A 20,279-nucleotide genomic window follows, 5' to 3' on the forward strand; every position below is an offset into this window, starting at 1 on the left:
TAGATACAGTGGTCGGTTAAGGACAAACAATGCTGGCCGTCGAGTGTAGACTGCAAATCTGCCATTTACCTCAGCAGTATGCTGCTTGTTTACATCCATTTAATCTGGAGGAGGCTGTAAACCTTCTGAGTCTGATGCGAGTTTATGAATCGGTGAAGCTCACTGATGTCTAATGACAAGACTGAGGTTAGTTGTTGAGTTTTAGTGGATTTTGTTGCACTTAGCTGCTCTTAGCTGGTGTCACTGAAACTTTCTTTGCAGTCGCTGTAGCGTTGTTGGACTCGGACACTTGGTGAATAAACTCAGAGGGAAAGTGTGATTTATTTATTTTTTAAACATTTGAGTCCAACATTAGTTGGAATAATGTTACCTTATAACCAGCAAGGCTCTGGTTTAGTTTTATTGTCTAATATGCTGACAATAAGTAATTGTGACAATATTCAAAATAATGAAACATGTTTATGCACATTTTTGTTTATTAGAGCCCTGATATCATTTCAGGAGGTGACACTTGAGGTGAGGAGGATAAGGTGGAAATGAAGAAGAGAGAGATAAAAATATACATGTACAAATATTAAATGTCATATATAGTTTGCAAGAGCTGTTTGTGATCTTTTACAAGTTTATGCATGTGTTTTTATGACATGGCAGGAAAATGCCAGCAACAAGCCGCCTTGTATGGGAAGCATCCTGGGTTGCTGCATTTAAATTGTTTGTGTTTTGACCATTAGGCAAGGACACCCAACAGGATAAACTCTCGAGGCTACAGCATGGCATTTACTCTGCCACCACCCTCAGGCTAAACATGACATTTTTGTTAAAACGAGTCGCCTCATTTTTCTCCTCCTTTTTTTCATCCACCATCCACCAATTTCTTTCTGGTGTGCAGTCTAGTCACACACATGCTCAGCTATTGTTAGATTTAAGCAGTCATTAAAAGCTGTTTTGACACGAGATGAATCATTTTTCTTTAAATATATTCCAAAAATTACAGTGTTCAGATTTTTCTCCCAGAGCTCTAATTTGACCTCATTAAAGACGGATTTGGGGGAAAAGTGTTGCGTATGCTGGGAAGATGGTAAAACCTGTTGAACTGGGGGATTTAGGACTACATATAAATAAGGTTTTCAGTGAAACAAGGGTAATAAATGCCTGAGGTCTGCCAAGCTATTGTGTAAAAAGAGAATAAATTGTTGCTGTGAAACAGGAACTTTAATGGCATGATGATTTGTTGACAGAATGATAGTTGCTTACACTGTCAACCAACTGGTAATCTTAAGAAACCAGACTGAGCAGCAAACATTTCAGTAATCCTTATTAGCTTCAGATGAGTGTGAACAAGTGACAACGCTTTACTGCCAAAACCATCCTGCTGCTGGTGGCTTCGATGACATAAATGCAGCATGTGTATCTGCTCTCTTCATGCAGTCCTGCCACACTCCTGCCAGCAGTGTTTTAACAGCTTAGTCCACAGTTTAATTATGCAGTAGCTTAATTGGAAGTGATTCTGCCTACCTTCAGAAACCTGAAGAGCTGCCTGCCATTTCCTGTCTCTCCCCTACTGCTTTTCTCAATAGCCACTTAAACTGTATGACAGGTTACCTAAGGCATACTGCAAATGTTGTGCAGGATCAGATGGGCTTCCTGAAATGTTATTTTGTTAAATGCTGGCCAAATACCATATTGTTTTTGATTCTTTGGCTAAAAGACTGCAGAAGAGATATAGGTAGCCACTGTGACATCTATTTAGTTTCAGATTTTGTATTTTAAAGGCTTTTAGTCCAGCAATGTTTGTAGCCCAGAGACACTGACATCTCTCAATTGGTGCGAATGCTTAAAATACATGGTATAAAACATAGTCGTGGTTTCTGTAATGGAAAAAAGAAGCCAGTGTGAAAATACCTTAAATCTGTACACTGAAAGCCGCGAGGTGTTATGTTTACAAAATATGTCTGGTGCTATTGAAGTCTCTGGGGAAAATGGCTTTGATTTGACCTCTGTAAACACTGTCCTGTTGAGTTTATAGGCTCAGTCACTCATTTTGTGTCATATCGAATTTAAAAAAAAGTCTGTTTCCAAAGAGAGATTTATCTGTGGTATTAAAACCACATGCTCATTGGATAGCTTGTCACTCACTAATTATTGGCAAGTTATAGAGTCAGAACTGCACCACCTCATCACATCAAGCTTTTTTCAACCAAGATGGCTGTGATGGAAACACTCAGGTCGAGGACTCAAAATGCACAAGCTCCTTAGACCATATCGATAGCAAACAGAAAATGCTTGTCATCTGATTCCTCTGAACTGGAGAGATCCACTTCAGTGACTTCAGTTAGCTGAGATGTGGCAGAGAAGAGGCCTTTCAGCCACAGTTGTCACACTTATTAATCAAAGTTGCAGCTCTTCTAACAAATTAATAAAGCACTTGCAAATTAAAGGCACTCCTACTTCTCCATCCACAATCCATAGGTGTACATGTAAGTCATGTTATATTAGCTGCTACACTCTGCTTAATGGAAAGTACATTCTCAGTGTGTGTGCAACTTCATTATATATGTGAAGACATAATTTATCAGATTTGGAAGTAAAAACTTATTAAATTATTACTAAATCACTTCTGTAAAAATCTGTATAATTCCAACCGCTTTATGGAAGGCAGAAGTAATTGATGGGTATGGAAAATATAGATGCTCAGTATATTACATTAAAATGTATTCCTCCCATGTGTTATGTTTTTAAAATGCCTTTTTATTCATGGGTACACGCTCACACTACAATTAGCTCTTCTCGAGGCTGCACTGCAGCTAACAACTCAGGAACTCAGGAATAGGAAGCAGTTAGTTTTATAATCAGTAGCTAATCAGCCCCCAGGAATATCAGAATATCATCCCCTCAGGGATGCCTCCACCTGTCCTTCAGCTTCCTGCTACTGTAGCTTTGCTCCACTCTCTGATCCAAACAAGTATGAATACTTTATTTATTTTTGGGCTGTTGCTGATTTGCCATACCTATCCATCCATCTGTTTTCTTCCCCTTAGCCAGTTCATGGTGAGAGTCGGGCTGGAGCTTGTTCCTGGAGCACGCCAGTCTGTTGCAGGCTGCAGGGCTGTTCTTTGGTTTTGTTCTCTCTGGGGTTTCCTCCCCCACTGCTTTGGCAACTTTGTGTGAGAGTTACCCAGGAAAAAAACAAACATGTTAAAACATGATTAAAATCAATGAATGGATGTCTTCTCTAAGACCATAAGATAATTGGAACAAAGCCAAACAGCGTCACTGTGTTTAGTGCATTGTTGGTATTGAACCTGAACCCCTCTGCAGTCCTCTCCTGCCATTGTTTTTTTCTCACATCTGTGAAGTTTTTCATGCTTCAAGCCTGAAGAACAAAAACCTACTAATGATAAGTGTCACCGTTTGGATAGCTCATGCTGCAGATTCGCTGGTTATGAAATTTTACAATTACACTATCACAGCCAGCCAATTAGTGATCAACCAGGCTTACTGAGATGCTGCAGAATTCTCAGTCCCCGATGAGAAGACTCCACAGGTTTCCAGTGATCACCTGTCTTCGGCTCTTTGGGTGTTTCAATCAATTATAGGCTGCAAAAGAAATCATCTTGATTATTTATAGGTTCTTGGCTTGTCTTTCCTTTCTTTCAACACAAGGGTGACTCCTTTCACAGCTGTCTCATCATTTTTCTCTTATTTTCATCTCTTTCTATTTTTGGTTTGCATCACTGAGAGAGCTGCATGAGTCTGTTGTGTGAATTTGTTGGAGGGTTTTTTTTCTTCTTTTTTTACTTTGCCATGTGTAATGCTGCCCTTTATGATGGTGGTTTGTTTGTTTTCCAGGGGCGTCATTAACCCGGTCCCACCCACCAAGAGCAGCCGGTCCTCGACATTACAGTGTGTTCATGTGGCGGAGGGACACAGTAAAGCTGTTTTATGTGTTGACTGCACTGATGACCTGCTGTTCACAGGATCCAAAGGTTAATGCTCACAATCCTCCCTCCTTCCTTCCTTCTTTCACCTCCTGACTCTAATCTTACACCTCTAATCAGTATTCTTCAGATGCCTTCTTGTTACAGCTATGGTAATTTATTACACTTGGACATGGTGTTGTGTTATTATATAACAGCATCACACCACATATAAAAGCCAATAAGGATTAATTAGGATTAATTAGGAATAATTAGGATTGTCATATGGTGGATAAATGAGGTGATGGAACATAAATGACATTGTCCAAGCCACAACATTGTTATGGTGATGGAGCTTTTAAGCATAACAAATGGATTTAAATGTGCAGGAAATCGGCTAGAGTGCCAATTTACCCCAGCAGGATTAATTGTGCATTCCAAGTGCAAGAAGGTGCTGTCCAGCTCTGTTTAGTTTTGCTGTCAGTTAAAATGGATTTTGTTTTGTATCCCTTGCACCATGATAAATTTTATCCCATCAGCTCTTCAGTGACATCCCGTTCTCAGAAATGTTCTCGGTATTTTAATATTGTCATAAATCACAGTGAAAATGACAAGATGGTGTTTTAATTTGCAGACCGGACCTGTAAGGTGTGGAATCTGGTGACGGGTCAGGAGATAATGTCTCTAGCGGGTCACCCCAACAATGTTGTGTCAGTCCGTTATAGCTCTAGTTTGGTCTTTACCGTCTCTACCTCCTACATCAAAGTATGGGACATTCGGGACTCGGCCAAATGCATCCGCACACTAACGTGAGTAAGACTATTTATTATGGACTGATGAACATTATGTTCACTTTCCTGGCACACACTTTCTGTATAGTTTCTTTATAGCCAACTTACAACCCCGTCAGTTGGTATAGTTAAGCTTTATGTACTTAATATGGATAAAAATAATAAGCACTTTAGTTTTCACACTTCTTTTCTCTTGTTTCCCAAATATTTTTCTTTCCAAATCAGTGAAAATATTAAGTTATACAGTCTATGGATTTGTTATTGTTTTAGCAGTATTTCTTTAGCTTTAAAGAAAATGAACATCAATTTGAGTTATACCCTTTAAAGCAGGAGTCCTGCAGGTTTTAGATATCACCCTGGGTCAGCACACCTGAATCAAATGATTAGTTCATTACCAGGCCTCCGGAGAACTTAAAGACATCTTGAGGTGGTAGTTGCCATTTAAATCAGCTCTGTCCATGAATCGCTACCTTATCATGGTGGAGGGGTTTGTGTGTCCCAGGGATCCCAGGGGCTATGTTGTCTGGGGGCTTTTGCCCCCAGGAAGGAGCCTGAGTTAGTGCGTGAGGTTGAGAGGTACCGGCTAGATATAGTCGGGCTCAGCTTTACGCATAGCTTGGGCTCTGGAACCAGTCTCCTGAAAAGGGGCTGGACTCTGTCTCAGTCTGGAGTTGCCCTTGGTGAGAGGCGGCGGGATGGGGTGGGTATTCTAATTAGTGATGGGTCGGTTGCGAACGAAATGGCTCTTAAAGCCGGTTCTTTGGCATGAATGACGCGAGCCGGCTCCTTATCACGAGCTGTGTTTTTTTTGTTTTGTTTTGTTTTTTTCTTTCGCTCACCCTCTCTCTCGCACTTTTTTTCCGCTTCACTCAGCATGTGAGCCTTGTGCTTTACGCTGGGAAGAGGGGGGAGGGGCGGTAGTTAAACTCAGCAGCACAGGAACAGAGCGGGAGGGAGAGAGAGAGAGAAAGAGAGCCAGGGACAACAACGTCACATTAGAAAGGTATAGTAATCATCCACAACTATTTTCAGTTGCAGATGATAAAGGATTCAGAAAGTTTATTCATGCAGGCCCATATGACAGAGAATGTGCATCTTCTTTTTGTTTTCATATTATAATTTATATTTGATTGTATTCTGGTTTGCAGTGTTTTGTGTTGTTTCACTTTAAATTTGTAAAAGGAAAAAGCTTTAAATTTAAATAGTTAAAAGTTGAAATATGAATAATTGATTTTTGTATTATATGATTTATTTATTACATTTTATGTGGAGTGAATAAATAAAAGTATATTTACGGTGGCCCCTACAGACAAAGCACATACAAACTTCAAATCACGTACGAACCCTGAAGCACGTAAAACCCTGAAGCACGTACAAACTCCAAAACATGTAAAAACACGTAAAAACTCCAAAGCACGTAAAAACTCCAAAATACGTAAAAACTCCAAAATACGTACAAAACACAACAGAAGTGCTCCAGGATGCTAGGGGCAGTGTTGAACTTTTGTTACCTGGCTACACAAGCCAGCAAGTACCAACGACCGGATTTGGTGTGTGGTAATAACAGGTAAATGAACTTTTTTTTATTTATTTTTTTATTTGACTATATATGAATGCTTGTGTATAAATACACAAACAATACACATATGCTTTCATGCTTTCAATTGTGTAATTTAAGTGATCTAGGTAGCTCTGTTTTGGAAGTTCAGTTCATGCTAGAAATGTGTTTTGGAGTTTGTACGTGTTTTGTCTCTAGGGGCCACCGCATATATTTATATATAAACATATATAAATAAAACCACTTTTTTTTTTTTTTACATTAGTAATTCCTTTTGTGCATAATTTTATATTATTGTTAATAATAAATTAATTAAAGCAACAAAACAACCTGAAGAGCCGGTTCGGAGCCGAAAGAGCCGGCTCTTTTTAGTGAGCCGAACCGAAAGAGTCGGTTCTCTAAAAAGAGCCAGAAATCCCATCACTAATTCTAATATCCCCTCTGCTTGCTGCCGGCACGTTGGGGTTTTTCCCAGTGGATGAGAGGGTTTGTTCCCTGCGCCTTAGAGTTGGGGAACGGGTCCTGACTGTCATCTGCGCTTATGCGCCGAGTGGCAGTTCGGAGTACCCAGCCTTCTTAGAGTCCCTGGGTGGGGTGCTGGAAGGTGCTCCACCTGGAGACTCTGTTGTTCTGCTGGGAGACTTCAATGCTCACGTGGGTAACAACAGCGAGACCTGGAGGGGCGTGATTGGGAGGAACGGCCTCCCTGATCTGAACCCGAGTGGTGTTTTGTTATTGGACTTCTGTGCAAATCAGTTTAGCCATAACGAACACCTTGTTCGAACATAAGAGTGTCCATAAGTGCACGTGGCACCAGGACGCTCTAGGCCGCAGGTCGATGATTGATTTTGTAATCGTATCACCAGACCTGCGACCATATGTTCTGGACACTCGGGTAAAGAGATGGGCTGAGCTGTCAACTGATCACCACCTGGTGGTGAGTTGGATCAGGTGGCGGGGGAGGACGCTGGACAGACCCGGTGCACCTAAACGCGTAGTGAGGGTGTGCTGGGAACGTCTAGCAGAGGCCCCAGTCGGCAAGATCTTCAATGCACACCTCCAGCAGAGCTTCAACAGCATTCCGAGGGAGACTGGGGATATTGAGTCTAAATGGATCATGTTCAGCGTCTCCATTGCCGAAGCTGCTGCATTGAGCTGCGGCCGCAAGGTGGTTGGTGCCTGCTGTGGTAATCCCCGAACCAAATGGTGGACACCAGAGGTGAAGGGAGCCACCAGGCTGAAGAAGGAGTCCTATCGGGCTTGGTTAGCCTGTGGGACTCCGGAGGCAGCCGACAGGTATCGATAGGCCAAGCGGAATGTGGCTCGGGCAGTGGCTGAAGCAAAAACTCGGGTGTGGGAGGAGTTTGGAGAGGCCATGGAAAAAGACTTTAGGACTGCCTCGAAGAGATTCGCCGTCAGGCGTCTCAGGAGGGGAAAGCGGGGCTCTACCTGCACTGTGTATAGTGCTGGCGGAGCGCTGCTGACTTCAACTGAGAAAATTGTCAGGCGGTGGAAGGAATACTTCGAGGACCTCCTTAATCCCACTGACACGTCTTCCGAGGAGGAAGCAGAGTCTGGGGATGAGGGGAATGACCCGCCAATTTCCGGAGGCGAGGTCACTGAGGCAGTTAAACAACTCCTTGCTGGCAGAGCCCCTGGTGTTGATGAGGTCCGCCCCGAGTTCCTGAAGGCTCTGGATGTTGTAGGGCTGTCCTGGTTGACACGCCTCTACAATGTTGCGTGGAGATCAGGGGCAGTACCCCTGGACTGGCAGACCGGGGTGGTGGTCCCCATCTTTAAGAAGTAGGACCGCAGGGTGTGTTCCAACTACAGGGGGATCACACTCCTCAGCCTCCCTGGGAAAGTCTATGCCAGGATGCTGGAAAGGAGAGTTTGTCCGCTAGTCGAACCTCGGATACAGGAAGAACAATGCGGTCTTCGTCCTGGTCGCGGAACGCTGGACGAGCACTTTATTCTCTCAAGGATACTTGAGGGTGCATGGGAGTTTGCCCAACCAGTCTACATGTGTTTTGTGGACTTGGAGAAGGCATTCGACCGTGTCCCTCGGAATGTCCTGTGGGAGGTGTTGCGGGAGTATGGGGTGTCTGGCCCATTGCTACGGGCCATTCGATCCCTATACAACCGTTGTAAGAGCTTGGTTCGCATTGCTGGAAATAAGTCGGACTCGTTCCCAGTGGGTGATGGGCTCCGCCAGGGCTGCCCTTTGTCACCGATTCTGTTCATAGTTTTTATGGACAGGATTTCTAGGCGCAGCCAAGTAGCGGAGGGCTTTCACTTCGGTGGCCTCAGAATCTCATCTCTGCTTTTCGCGGATGATGTGGTTCTGTTGGCTTCATCGGGTGAGGGCCTCCAGCTCGCACTGGAACGGTTCGCAGTCGAGTGTGAAGCAGTGGGAATGAGGATCAGCACCTCCAAATCTGAGGCCATGGTTCTCAGCCGGAAAAGGGTGGAGTGCCCACTCCGGGTCGGGGATGAGTTCCTGCCCCAAGTGGAGGAGTTCAAGTATCTCGGGGTCTTGTTCGCGAGTGATGGGAGAAGGGAGCCGGAGATCGACAGACGGATTGGGGCTGCAGCTGCAGTAATGCAGACGCTGCACCGGTCCGTCGTGGTGAAGAGGGAGCTGAGTGTAAAAGCGAAGCTCTCAATTTACCGGCCGATCTACGTCCCTACCCTCACCTATGGCCACGAGCTGTGGGTAGTGACCGAAAGAACGAGATCGCGGATACAAGCGGCGGAAATGAGCTTCCTCCGAAGGGTGGCTGGCCTTTCCCTTAAAGATAGGGTAAGAAGTTTGGCCATCCGGGAGGCGCTCAGAGTAGAGCCGCTGCTCCTCCACATTGAAAGGAGCCAGCTGAGGTGGTTTGGGAATCTGACAAGGATGCCTCCTGGGTGCCTCCTGGGTGAGGTGTTCCAGGCATGTCCCACCGGGAGGAGGCCCCGGGGCAGACCCAGGACACGCTGGAGAGATTATATCTCTCGGCTGGCCTGGGGAACGCCTTGGTGTTCCCCCGGATAAGCTGGAGGAGGTGGCTGGGGAGAGGGAGGTCTGGGTTTCTCTGCTAAGGCTGCTGCCCCCGCAACCCGGCCCTTGATAAAGCGGATGAAAATGGATGGATGGATGGTGTTGGATCAAGGACACGTCTAAAACCTGCAGGACACCGGCCCTTGAGGCCTGGAGCTGGACACTCCTGTTTTTAAAGTTACACCTCCTGTAATGCTAATTATGCCTAATTGTTGCATATTTGTACATATTTTATTCATATATCTTCAGGTCTTCTGGTCAAGTTAATGTTGGGGATGTCTGTGCGTCCAACACCAGCCGGACAGTCACCATCCCTGCAGGAGAGAATCAGATCAACCAGATTGCGCTCAACCCCAATGGCACAGTCCTGTACGCTGCTGCTGGAAACTCTGTCAGGGTCTGGGACCTGAGAAGGTAAGCAGAGATACTCAAAATGAATGCAAAAGTAATATCCAGACAGTGGGTTAGCAGGGTGGCAGTCAGTCTGATTTAACAATCTGAGGGATTTTTCTTAAGTGAAATATTGTACTTTTTGGGTGGATTGTTTGGAGTTTGGTACAGATTATCGTGGCACTTGGTTTTTATTTTCCTCTGCCAGCATGGTTGTTTTTGGTAACCTTATTTTGCTTGTCATTCTGTCTGTAAATATAACGTCACACAACAGCTTGAAAAGTTTTAAATGAATACTAATAAACGTTAAAACCCCATTCTACACCCCTACAACCTCTAAAATATCTTTTACATCCACCATCTTTTACATTTTTATATTTTAACTAACCAAGACTCAAACATTTTTGGATGTATCTGGTCTTGATTTCAAAATGCAAAACAACATGGTGGAAGTGGGTCAACAGACCAATTTTCAGATAAATGGTCTTTAAAGTATTTCCTTAAAAAGGTAACATTTAACAGCAGTTTGTATGCATGTAAGGTTTTTAGGCAAACTGAAGATTGTTGAGGAGAAAAGGTTTTGAGAGGGAGATGTGACCCAGCTGAGAAATGGTCAGACCCTTGTGTAACAGGAGCATTTGAAGAAGTCTAGAGTTTTAAAAGGAGGACGTCAAATTTACGTCTGGGATTTACTTTTTATAGGCGTAGATGAAAGTTTGATCAAAACCTTTTTCTTTTCTTTTTTTCTAAAACGTGTTGTATGGAGGTATTGATAAACACATGCACATCAATAACACTGACCGTGTGTTTATGATTTCCCCTGACATTTTCAGATGCATGACATACACACTTCATTAGATAGTAAAAACTCCAATTTCATTGTGTTGCCTTGGAACTTAATTGTGTATGAAAACCTGACAAGCATCCATTTCAAAGCTGTCATGCCTTTTTGATAGCTGCCTGATATTAGCTGTGATGAATTGCCTCTTTGTTCATCTTAGGAACGTAACAGTCAGTAAGTGGTACTTTGGATGATTAAACTAACTGTGAATCAATATTCTGTGTAAGAACGGTCCCATTTTCTCTGAGACAGAACTCAGCAAACCTCATTTTTACATATTTTCATGAGTGATATATTAACTATATCATTACTTTATTAATATCTTCTCTTTGTACTTTGATTTGATACATGTATTTAAGTTTTATTTTGGCATTTCCCCTGTGGTTTTGGCTTGACAGTTTAACAAAAGACTCATTAACATTTCCTTTCCTGCATTAGGTTTGCCTCTACTGGAAAGCTTACTGGTCACCTTGGTCCAGTTATGTGCTTGACTGTGGATCAGTCTGGAAACAGCCAAGACCTGGTTATCACTGGCTCCAAGGACCATTACATTAAGGTGTGTTTCAGGCTTTCAAACTGCTGCTCTTCACATCTCTGATGTTCGCTTGTTTCTTGAGGCAGATGATAAAGTGAGATTCTTTGTGCAGCTGAGTCATCCAGTAATGCAATATAAGGACAGCTTAGGTTAGACATGCTACATAACCCATGTTTAACTGATTTTATTTATCTTTTATTATAATAACCCTTATGTTCAGATGCATATCATCCCTTTTAACATGTATTGTTTTTGCTGTTGCAGCTGTTTGACGTGACTGAAGGCTCTCTGGGAAGCATCAGCCCTACACACAACTTTGAACCACCACATTATGACGGTATCGAGTCTCTGGTAATCCAAGGGGACATTTTCTTCAGCGGCTCCCGAGACAATGGCATCAAAAAGTGGGACCTAGACCGTAAAGACCTACTGCAGGTACTAGATGATCAATGCAAAAAGAAATATGGATAGGAGACGTTCAGATGTTTGTTCCATTTGATGCAATATAGATTTTTTTTTTTTTTTCATTTTGATTTTATAACTGTCAAAAGTAGCCTAAAATATTTTTATTTCCTCCTTTTTTTATCACCATTATTGTCTTTCCAGAGATTTTCTCCTGGAAAACCTGCTGTAAATCAGTGTGCAGAAAACTCTGCCCTTGCTGTCACATTCTTTGTCACATAATGGCCGATAGTAAAGTAAAAGTACAGTTTTTCACATGACTTTACATTAAGAAAAAGAAGTCTTTCCATATGATACCCTCTAGTTACTGTAGTGATCGCATCATCATAATCTTTCAGTAAGTTACAAAAACATCAACCATTCATGACATTCTCACTATTAACCATACTGCTATGCATCTCTGTGCTCAGCAAGTCCCAAATGCTCACCGTGACTGGGTTTGTGCACTTGGTGTCGTCCCTGGATCACCAGCCTTGCTGAGTGGATGCAGAGGCGGAGTGCTCAAGCTGTGGCACACAGACACTCTAGGGACACTGGGGGAGCTCAAGGGTCACGAGAGCCCCATCAACAGCATCTCTGCCAACAGCAGCCACCTGTTCACCGCCTCCGAGTGAGTTTTCCACACACTGACACACATGCTTAGGCTCTCTGTTTGTCTCCAGAGAGGGAGACAAACAACTGTTTGTTTGTGTCTCTCTGGATATAAGGGAAAACAACTTCACCTGAGGCTCATATACACATGGGTAACAAATTAAAGTAAAAACATGAGCATTGACCCTGTGGTAAGTGGGTTCCATTGGGTCTGTTACGCTGCGAGCGACATTCTGCCAACATAGTTTAGATCCACTTGTCCTTATAAAGCAGGGTTTCCCAGAGTTTTGATGACTGAGTGACAGTTTAGGGAGTGAGATGGATTAAGAGTTGTACAAGGAAAAATGAATACAAATGTCATGTACCGTTATTGTTTCGAGGGAGGGATGAGGCTTTATGTTGATGATAACCCTTATTTTGCTCTCCCCCCCCCCCCTCCCCCCCCTTAAACTATCAGTGAATTGGCTGTATTAGTTTATATTAGGTTTGGTCTGGTCTGCTAAGACAACCAAGAAGTCAAACTGGAGAGAAATGCTTCATTGGTCTTTGTTCTGTTAAATCATAGTATGACAAAACTGTAGTGCAATCTTTAGGTAAAAGGCCTGTATTTGTATAGCACTTTTACTAGTCCCGCCTAGGGACCCCAAAGCGCTTTACACATCCAGTCATCCACCCATTCACACACACATTCACACACTGGTGGAGGCAGCCACCAGTGTGCCCTGGGGCGGACTGACAGAAGCGAGGCTGCCATTTTGCGCCATCGGCCCCTCTGGTAGGTGAAGTGCCTTGCCCAAGGACACAACGACCGAGACTGTCCGAGCCGGGGCTCGAACCGGCAACCTTCCGATTTCAAGGCGAACTCCCAACTCTTGAGCCACGATCGCCCTAGGTAACACACAAATGTTAAAAACACCTCCAGCTCATGTTCCATGCTGTGAGAGAGCTGGCTTTAGGAAAGGGTTGCTGCAATTTCACACACATTTTCTCTTCTGGGTGATCTCTTTTGTCCTCTGATGAAACATTTCTTTCTGATCGGAGTGTTCTTTTCCTAGATGACAGATTTCCATCCAACCAGTAGTTTCAGTGAGCCTTTCTAGTGGCTCATAACGGATCAGGAGTTCACTGAAACACCTCATATTGGCTTTCCCCTTTAATTTGGCACCCCTCTACACGTATTTATGTATGTGATCAGCAAATTACATATACACATTGGTAATTTTATACGTAAATTCCAAGTAAAAGTTTTCAAATCAGTGAAAATGTAAAGACATTAAGAGGATATGGAACAGATTATGACTTTTGTGTCTTTGTGTCTTGCAGTGATCGGACTGTGAAGATCTGGCGTGCACGTGGTGGACTGGATGGCACCTTGGAAGTGGTTGACAGTGTAGACGAGGTTGCAAGTAACTGAACACGGTACCACTTGCCTGGTTTGACTCTAGAAGGACGTAAAGGCACTCCTGCCCTGCACTTTGACCCCTTAACTATCAAGCCTAAACGACACACCTTCGATATCATGTGACGTTCATGACTGAGCCAACAGGAAACGGTAATCTCATCACAGTGGAAGCTAACGCATTAGTTCTTTTCTTTGACTCTGTATGCTTAGAGGATTTCGTTAACTGTATTGTTAATGACTTCTATTTCTCTCTTCTTGCGCTTTAGACGGTTTGTCATTATTGTCATCGTTATAAGAACTTATATTCACAAGATACTATAGGATGTGGTGAACACACAGTAGACACTATCAGTACAGCTCGGCTTACATGCAGCACAGTGCAACGATACAACACAGGCAACCCTGCCAAAAAAGGATGTGGTGTTTTGTTGTAAGAGTACAAAAATACATATGTGCAGCAGAGCTAATGGGTTGGTAGCTGGTCTTCACAACCCACTTCTCTACTTTGTTGAGATTGTTTCTCTGCACTTGAAACAGAAGTGTTATTTCATCACTCCTGTTTCCAAGAGCAAGAAAAGTGGCTGTGTGAGAAAGAAATCATTCTACCCCTTAACATCCTGCTCTTGCTTCTGTGCTCCCTTCAGTTTCTGCAGCAGCTTTAGATCAGTGACCAAAAATGTGTAACGTGTTGTTATTGCTGTCCTCAGCTGAACTTGTAAACAGAACACACTTTAGAGTAGCTAAAGTTTGACGTTTAGGGAAATAAGCTCACTTGCTTTATACACTGCATGTCTTTTGACTGTGGGAGGAATCCAGAGTACCTGGATTCAAACCCAGGACCCTTCTGCTGAGAGGCAGCAGAAGGGTCCTGGGTTTTCAGGTACAACCCAGAGCTTGAACGGCAGTTTAGTGAAGGAGTCTTCAGTGTCAAGTCAAGAAGCATGATCATCATTACCCTTCAGTCATAAAAGGCGGATGGGGTACTGTTGTCACCCTGCCAGAGGGGCACCATGGACAGCCATTATAACTTCAGAACAAGATGACATAGGATTTCAAATTGATACCATACGTGTAGCTACTAAAAATCTCAGATGAGTTGAAATCTAGTTGACAAGAATTTTGAAATTTATACAATAGGTGCATCTACTGGAAGTCTGTAGGGTAACTTTATTCTGCATTCACTGGGCTGTGCGCTCCAAGAATTCATCTTCTGGGGGTCAGGCTGTACATCCTGAAGGGTCTGAGGAACAAGACTGAGTAGAAACAAACCAAACTTAAAGAATCTTTGCTCACCAACTCAACAACTCCCATACTCACAAGGTTTTAAACTTATAATGCTAAGATTTTGACATAGTGGAGGCAGGTGTGCAAGTGGTCAGGAAAGGTTTTATAATAATGACAGCCATTTGAAGACCTATGAGGGACAATTGAGCAAATACAGTAAAAATCTTGACTTTATCTGGTAAGTGGTACAGTGGTTAACACAGGCCCCTCACAGGAATCTGGAAGCTGACTGAGGCCTCTGTGTCCCTGTTCCTGTGTGGATTGTTTCTGGGTTTCTGCACCCTCCCACAGCCTAAAGACATGCATGATGAATGAAATTGGGAATCTAAATTTTCCAAAGGCATAAGTGTGAGAAAATTAATTAATGAAGAATTTGTCCGGTGCAGTTTTTGTTTTTTAATAGGTGGAACTTTATCATAGGATCTCAAATACCTTTAACCGCTCAGCACATGTAAAAAACAAAAACAAAAATCAACACAATTAGTCTCTGAGATTCACTTAATCCTTCTTAAATGTGAGCAGGTTGAGCACCGATGAAAGTCTGCACTTGTTGTCCATGTTTCATTGTGTGTACAAATATATCTTCACTCTTCACACATGCTGGTAACACTCACTAAACCTACACTGCTAAGTTGTGGTCTAATTCCCATGCTGATAAGACACGTTCACCTTCCCAACCCTATAAGAGGGCTTCTTGTCGTGGGCTCCAGGTGAGGTCCACTCAGTACCGTAGTTGTGTATGTGTGTATATAAGTGTAACGGTATCTCTTTGTTGTTGAGAGGAGAGGCCTTCTGACGCAACCAGTGTTATTTTCCTGACTATTTACTCAACATCTGCCTCTGTTCTGATCTTCGTGGGGCCTTCCTGGAGGCACTCGTGGTCTCTGCAGTTTAACTGACCTGCCTGTCATGATTGTGTGCTGTCATTTATGAATGTTTGGTGAAACAGCAGCTGTAGGAATTATTCAACTACATATGAAATGTATGTAAACAATGTCTGTTCAAAACAAAAAACTAATCTGACTGAATGTTAGTTTTGTGGGACCACCGATCTGAACGTAGTCTCACACTAGAGCCCAGAGGACCGTGAATGGCACAAAGACTGATGAGTACGTCAGTAATGCTTTGGACTGAGCTTATCCTTCATACAGGTGGCAGGTCACGTTTAGTGGCCTTTGGTTACTTTCTTTGTTTTGTTTGTTATGCCCTTCTTCTTCCCTGTACCCATGGCACACCCCCTCCTGTTTTAGGAGCCATTCCCCAATGGCCAACTCTGTAGCAATTCTAATGTCAGATGCCTGGTCAGAATAAATGCCATCTGTCAAAAACAACCATCTGTGTGTGATTTTCTTGATTCTGTATACTAACATACTATATATTATTTTTTACTATTAATATATCTGTAGGCTGATTTATTCAAGCAAACAAACTACCTCTAAATGTGTTTTTGGTTTTTACAAATAAGTTTGATAACTCAATATTTATTTTTTTATTTTTCTCCTGGACATCCTTAATTTTTCATCTTCTTAAAAAGTGAAATTCTAACCTGCTTCATTGCTGTGTTCAGGCTATCAGCTGGCCTGTGGGAACCAGGCTACGATATGACATTTGGCTACAAGAGGGCAATAGTTCATAGCCAGTGATAAACTGGGGAGAAGAATAAAGGTTAGGATGCCATTGTTGCTATCCTCTCATCCTCTGAGTAACAAATGACGTAGCAAACCAGAAGGAATTGATCTGAGGTGGAAGACCATCTGAGATCTCTGCAGAGGTGTACACTGGTGTGCCCACGGTAGCCTAACAACCCTCCTTACCTGGAGACTCCTCCGGGAGGAAACAGAGTTCTTCATTTTATTGATTTCTCAGCACTTCACCTTAAGGGTCCCTTTATTTACTATTTATAGTCATTTCTTCCTCAACTCCCTCATACTGGACCTCCTTCTCTCCTTTTCCTTCATATAACACTCTTATTATTTACACTTGAACTTAGTAGTTAAGTGGTTTAAACAGAAACTAACCCCGTGTTGTGGACTTTCAAGCCAACTTTAACAATATTATGTGCAATACTATCATTTTCTTTTTTTGTGCATTTATTGCTAATTTGGAGCTCTTAGAAATGTTTATCTTTCCCCAAATCTTCAAGTTAGAGAGATTTAAGGTTCCTCCTAAGATGATCTTTCCAAACTTTCTATAGATGTTTTTTTTTCCTTTCTGCACACTGTAAAGCTACACTCTACAGAGCGGATGGCCGTCTGACTGCTTTCAGAAATTAAACTGGTGAAAACTGGGCACAAGATGGCAGTAGTGGGTAACACATGCAAAACTGAACAGTGACAGTGAATGTAAGGACTACAATGATCCTCTGCCTCCACAGACGCAGTCTACAAAACTCCAAGGTAGTTGTCTAATATTCCACATTGTCCTACTTGAAGACGCCAGTTCAAACCAGGTCTCTGGAAATCCCTGTATGGTTTCAGTTAAAACTGATCCTTTACACCCTGTAAGATGTAATTGTCCTCTTTAGTTTCAGTACACCTTCATCTTGTTTTACTGTATTTCAGCATTATAAATCCTTCATATTTTAGAGTTTTCATTTAATCCAGTTTGACTGCTGAGATCATGAGGAAAAACAACCGGGGGGGGGGGGGAGAGACGGACATCAGACAGCAGATCAGACGACCATAAATCTAAGCAAATGGATGGAAAATTTCGTTTAAAACCATCCTCTGTAAAACTGATGCCGTTTTTATAGGAGACTTCTTTACAATACATTTTTTAATATACTGTTTCCTCTGAGCTGAGTCCTACACTATTATTAGTACTATGCACTATGTACTAATAAAGGATTATGTACTAATAATTAACAATTTTCTCCTGCATATGCATTTTTATTATTACTACTACAACAGTAATTACTTGATTATCACTTGGAGCATTATTAATTAGATTATCTTTGTGTAGCAAGTAAGCTGCTCCTTCCTCGGGCAGATTTCAGTTTCTACCTGCAAATGTTTTACAGCAAACTGCTGTTTGGTGTGTTTACGATTGTGTTGTTGTTGAATAAAAATAAAGAACCTGAGCCTGTAGTAACAAGCAAGTGCTGCTAATTAGTTTTTGCTCATTGTTGATGATAAATTTAAAAAAAAAAAAGACCGTTCGTACAGATGAGTCTAATTTTAGACAAAGTGATAAAGGTAGACTTATTACATAAGTCTTATTTTTTTAACTAAAGACTCAAAATTGAAATTGATTATTTTAATAAGTGTTGATGTTAAATTTAAAAAAACTAAAAGAGCCTGTGCAGTTTTGGGGGAAACAGAAAAAAGTCTCTGGTCAGATGAAAGAAATATTAACTTGTACCAAAATGCTGGGAAGAGAAAAGTATGGAGAAAAATGTGCGGACAATCCCCGTCAGTATAGCACAGTACTTGAGTGAGCTGGAGAAGACTTCTAGATGCTGACCGCAATGATCCAATTAGTGTGACACATCATTGTGTATTCTGGGTTCATAGGTTGTTTCATCCATTTGTCACAAGACGCTCTCTGCCAATCACAGAATGATTCTGTGAGCTGAGGTAAGCTCACCGCAGAATGATCAGACCTGAGTGTGTCGCGTGGTGCACAGGTTACTTGGAAGCCCACACGTTCTCCTTCCACTACAACCACTGACTGCTTCTTTCAGCTACAATGGTGAGCTGTGTGATTACATCAGTTACACTGGTTGTATCCTCTTGTAAGATAGGTGGTTGGTAGGAATCGTATCATCTAAAGCAAATGACAAAAAATTTGTTTAGAAGATGTTTAATTATAGGCTTTGCTATTGTCTAATGAACACTCAAATGTTTGCACCTGTGACGGTGGGAAGCACTGAGATACCCGGGGAAATAACACTGAATAAAAAGGACAAGAATTACTCACCTCCCAACAGCATTTTACTCTTGTAACTGTAACATGATGATGAATAAATAATAGCTTCTGCTTCCACCACTATAGAAGTACAAATACACTCTGATACTACATAGATAAGGCTGTAGGACACTGTATGCCATAACTGGAAAACCCTACATTTGGACTGTTTAAATAAAGGTGACTTGACTGACATCAATCTGAACCAGCGCCTAACATAACACATCATAACACATCTGCAGCACTGTTTGACAGGCAGCACCAATCAGCAAACACCTGATGTGAATGTCAGAGCTGTGTATGTGTGGCTGTTGCTGGGGTTAGGTGTCAAAGACTTTATCCTGTTTGAGAATGAAAGAGTTTTCTAAGCATCCAAACAGCCATGTGGCATTACAAAGAGTGGGATGGGTAATTTTGATATCTGCCGTGTGGACAGCCATCAGTTTATCAGCACATAAGATGACATTTACCAATGCTATTGGCTGATTTGTATCTGTTACATCACATCAAATGTTCAAGGATGGTGTTTTATCTAAATAATAATGAATAAATTTTTTCCCTGGCAAAAAAGTGGGGAAATGAGAACCTTTTATTTGAACCATTAACCCTGAATTCTAAAGTTATACCTACTCATAACTTCATTTTATGCATAAGTGTTTGATTTTTAGGCTGTTTGAGAATTTGGGCTGTGTGCTTGAGTTTAAAATAAAGTTCTGCAGGTTGAACAGAGGTGTGAGGAGGCTCGTGCAGCTACTGCAGCGAGACTCTGGCAAATTAAGAGAAAGGGAGAATGAGGAGACAGTAATTAGGGAGCAGCCAAGGCTTCTTCACACTCTGGTAATTTCAGCTCTATTTGTGGCACAAGGCACGAGTATAATGCAATTCTGTAGAACCAGATCCACTGACAACTTCAAGCAAAAAAAATTTATCACAAAAAAACACTTGCAGCTTTAAGGATTAAAAGCAGAATTGTGTAATAGAAGTATTTTTGATTAAGGTTAACAAGGAATCTCAGAACACAACTTTTTGCATTCCCGGAAGCTTCTCTGAAGCATTTAGACTTCAAATTCAGTTCAGATTTTACAACCAATTTTAATTTCCAAAGACTTATTATTAAAAAAAAATGGAGAATAAGATCTAAAATTAATTCAGAGGAGGTTCAAGAGATAATAAAAAGGTTCCCCGATAATAAAGCTCATTTGTCATGCAGGTACGGCGAGGAGTTTGAAATAGCACTCTCTAAATCACCATCCTCTTTTTTCAATACAAACTTCACCACTTCGTGGATCACACCCTTGGCGACTGTATAAAGCTGATATTGCACTCGAACTGAACAAAGGCTGATGATGGATTAGACCCTTCATTCTGCATGACCCTACATCGTGGCTCCTGGAAACTGCCTAAAGCAAGACTTGAGTCATCAGCTAAGTTAGCACCTCTGCAGTTCTTCAAAATCTAAATTCTGCTTTGTCACATGCTCACAACTAAGCACTGTCAGCCTATTGGCCACAACATTAAAAGCCCCCATGAAGTGTACAACATTCAAGAAAACTCTGACC

At 42.1% G+C, this 20,279-nt stretch overlaps 1 protein-coding gene and 1 long non-coding RNA gene across 8 annotated transcripts in view; one reads left to right on the top strand and one right to left on the bottom strand.

The window, feature by feature from the left end:
- The window catches only part of kif21a (kinesin family member 21A), a 72,270-nt gene extending 56,125 nt beyond the window's left edge, over window positions 1-16,145 (top strand). For all 7 annotated transcript variants that reach the window (XM_085164698.1, XM_085164699.1, XM_085164700.1 and 4 more), the window contains 7 exons: window positions 3,850-3,986; window positions 4,552-4,726; window positions 9,559-9,723; window positions 10,979-11,096; window positions 11,340-11,510; window positions 11,948-12,147; window positions 13,452-16,145. In XM_085164698.1, the coding sequence (XP_085020824.1) occupies window positions 3,850-3,986; window positions 4,552-4,726; window positions 9,559-9,723; window positions 10,979-11,096; window positions 11,340-11,510; window positions 11,948-12,147; window positions 13,452-13,542 (1,057 nt within the window). In that variant the 3' untranslated portion in view covers window positions 13,543-16,145. The remainder of the gene's footprint in view (window positions 1-3,849; window positions 3,987-4,551; window positions 4,727-9,558; window positions 9,724-10,978; window positions 11,097-11,339; window positions 11,511-11,947; window positions 12,148-13,451) is intronic.
- LOC146515048 (uncharacterized) lies at window positions 5,694-6,206 on the bottom strand. Its single transcript, XR_014874851.1, has 2 exons — window positions 6,152-6,206; window positions 5,694-6,070 (listed from the first exon to the last, which is right to left on the bottom strand). It is a non-coding gene; the product is annotated as an uncharacterized LOC146515048 (long non-coding RNA).
- Window positions 16,146-20,279: the final 4,134 nt, after the last annotated feature.

Source organism: Neolamprologus multifasciatus, chromosome 7 (assembly GCF_963576455.1).
Source record: "Neolamprologus multifasciatus chromosome 7, fNeoMul1.2, whole genome shotgun sequence".
Taxonomy (NCBI): Eukaryota; Metazoa; Chordata; class Actinopteri; order Cichliformes; family Cichlidae; genus Neolamprologus; species Neolamprologus multifasciatus.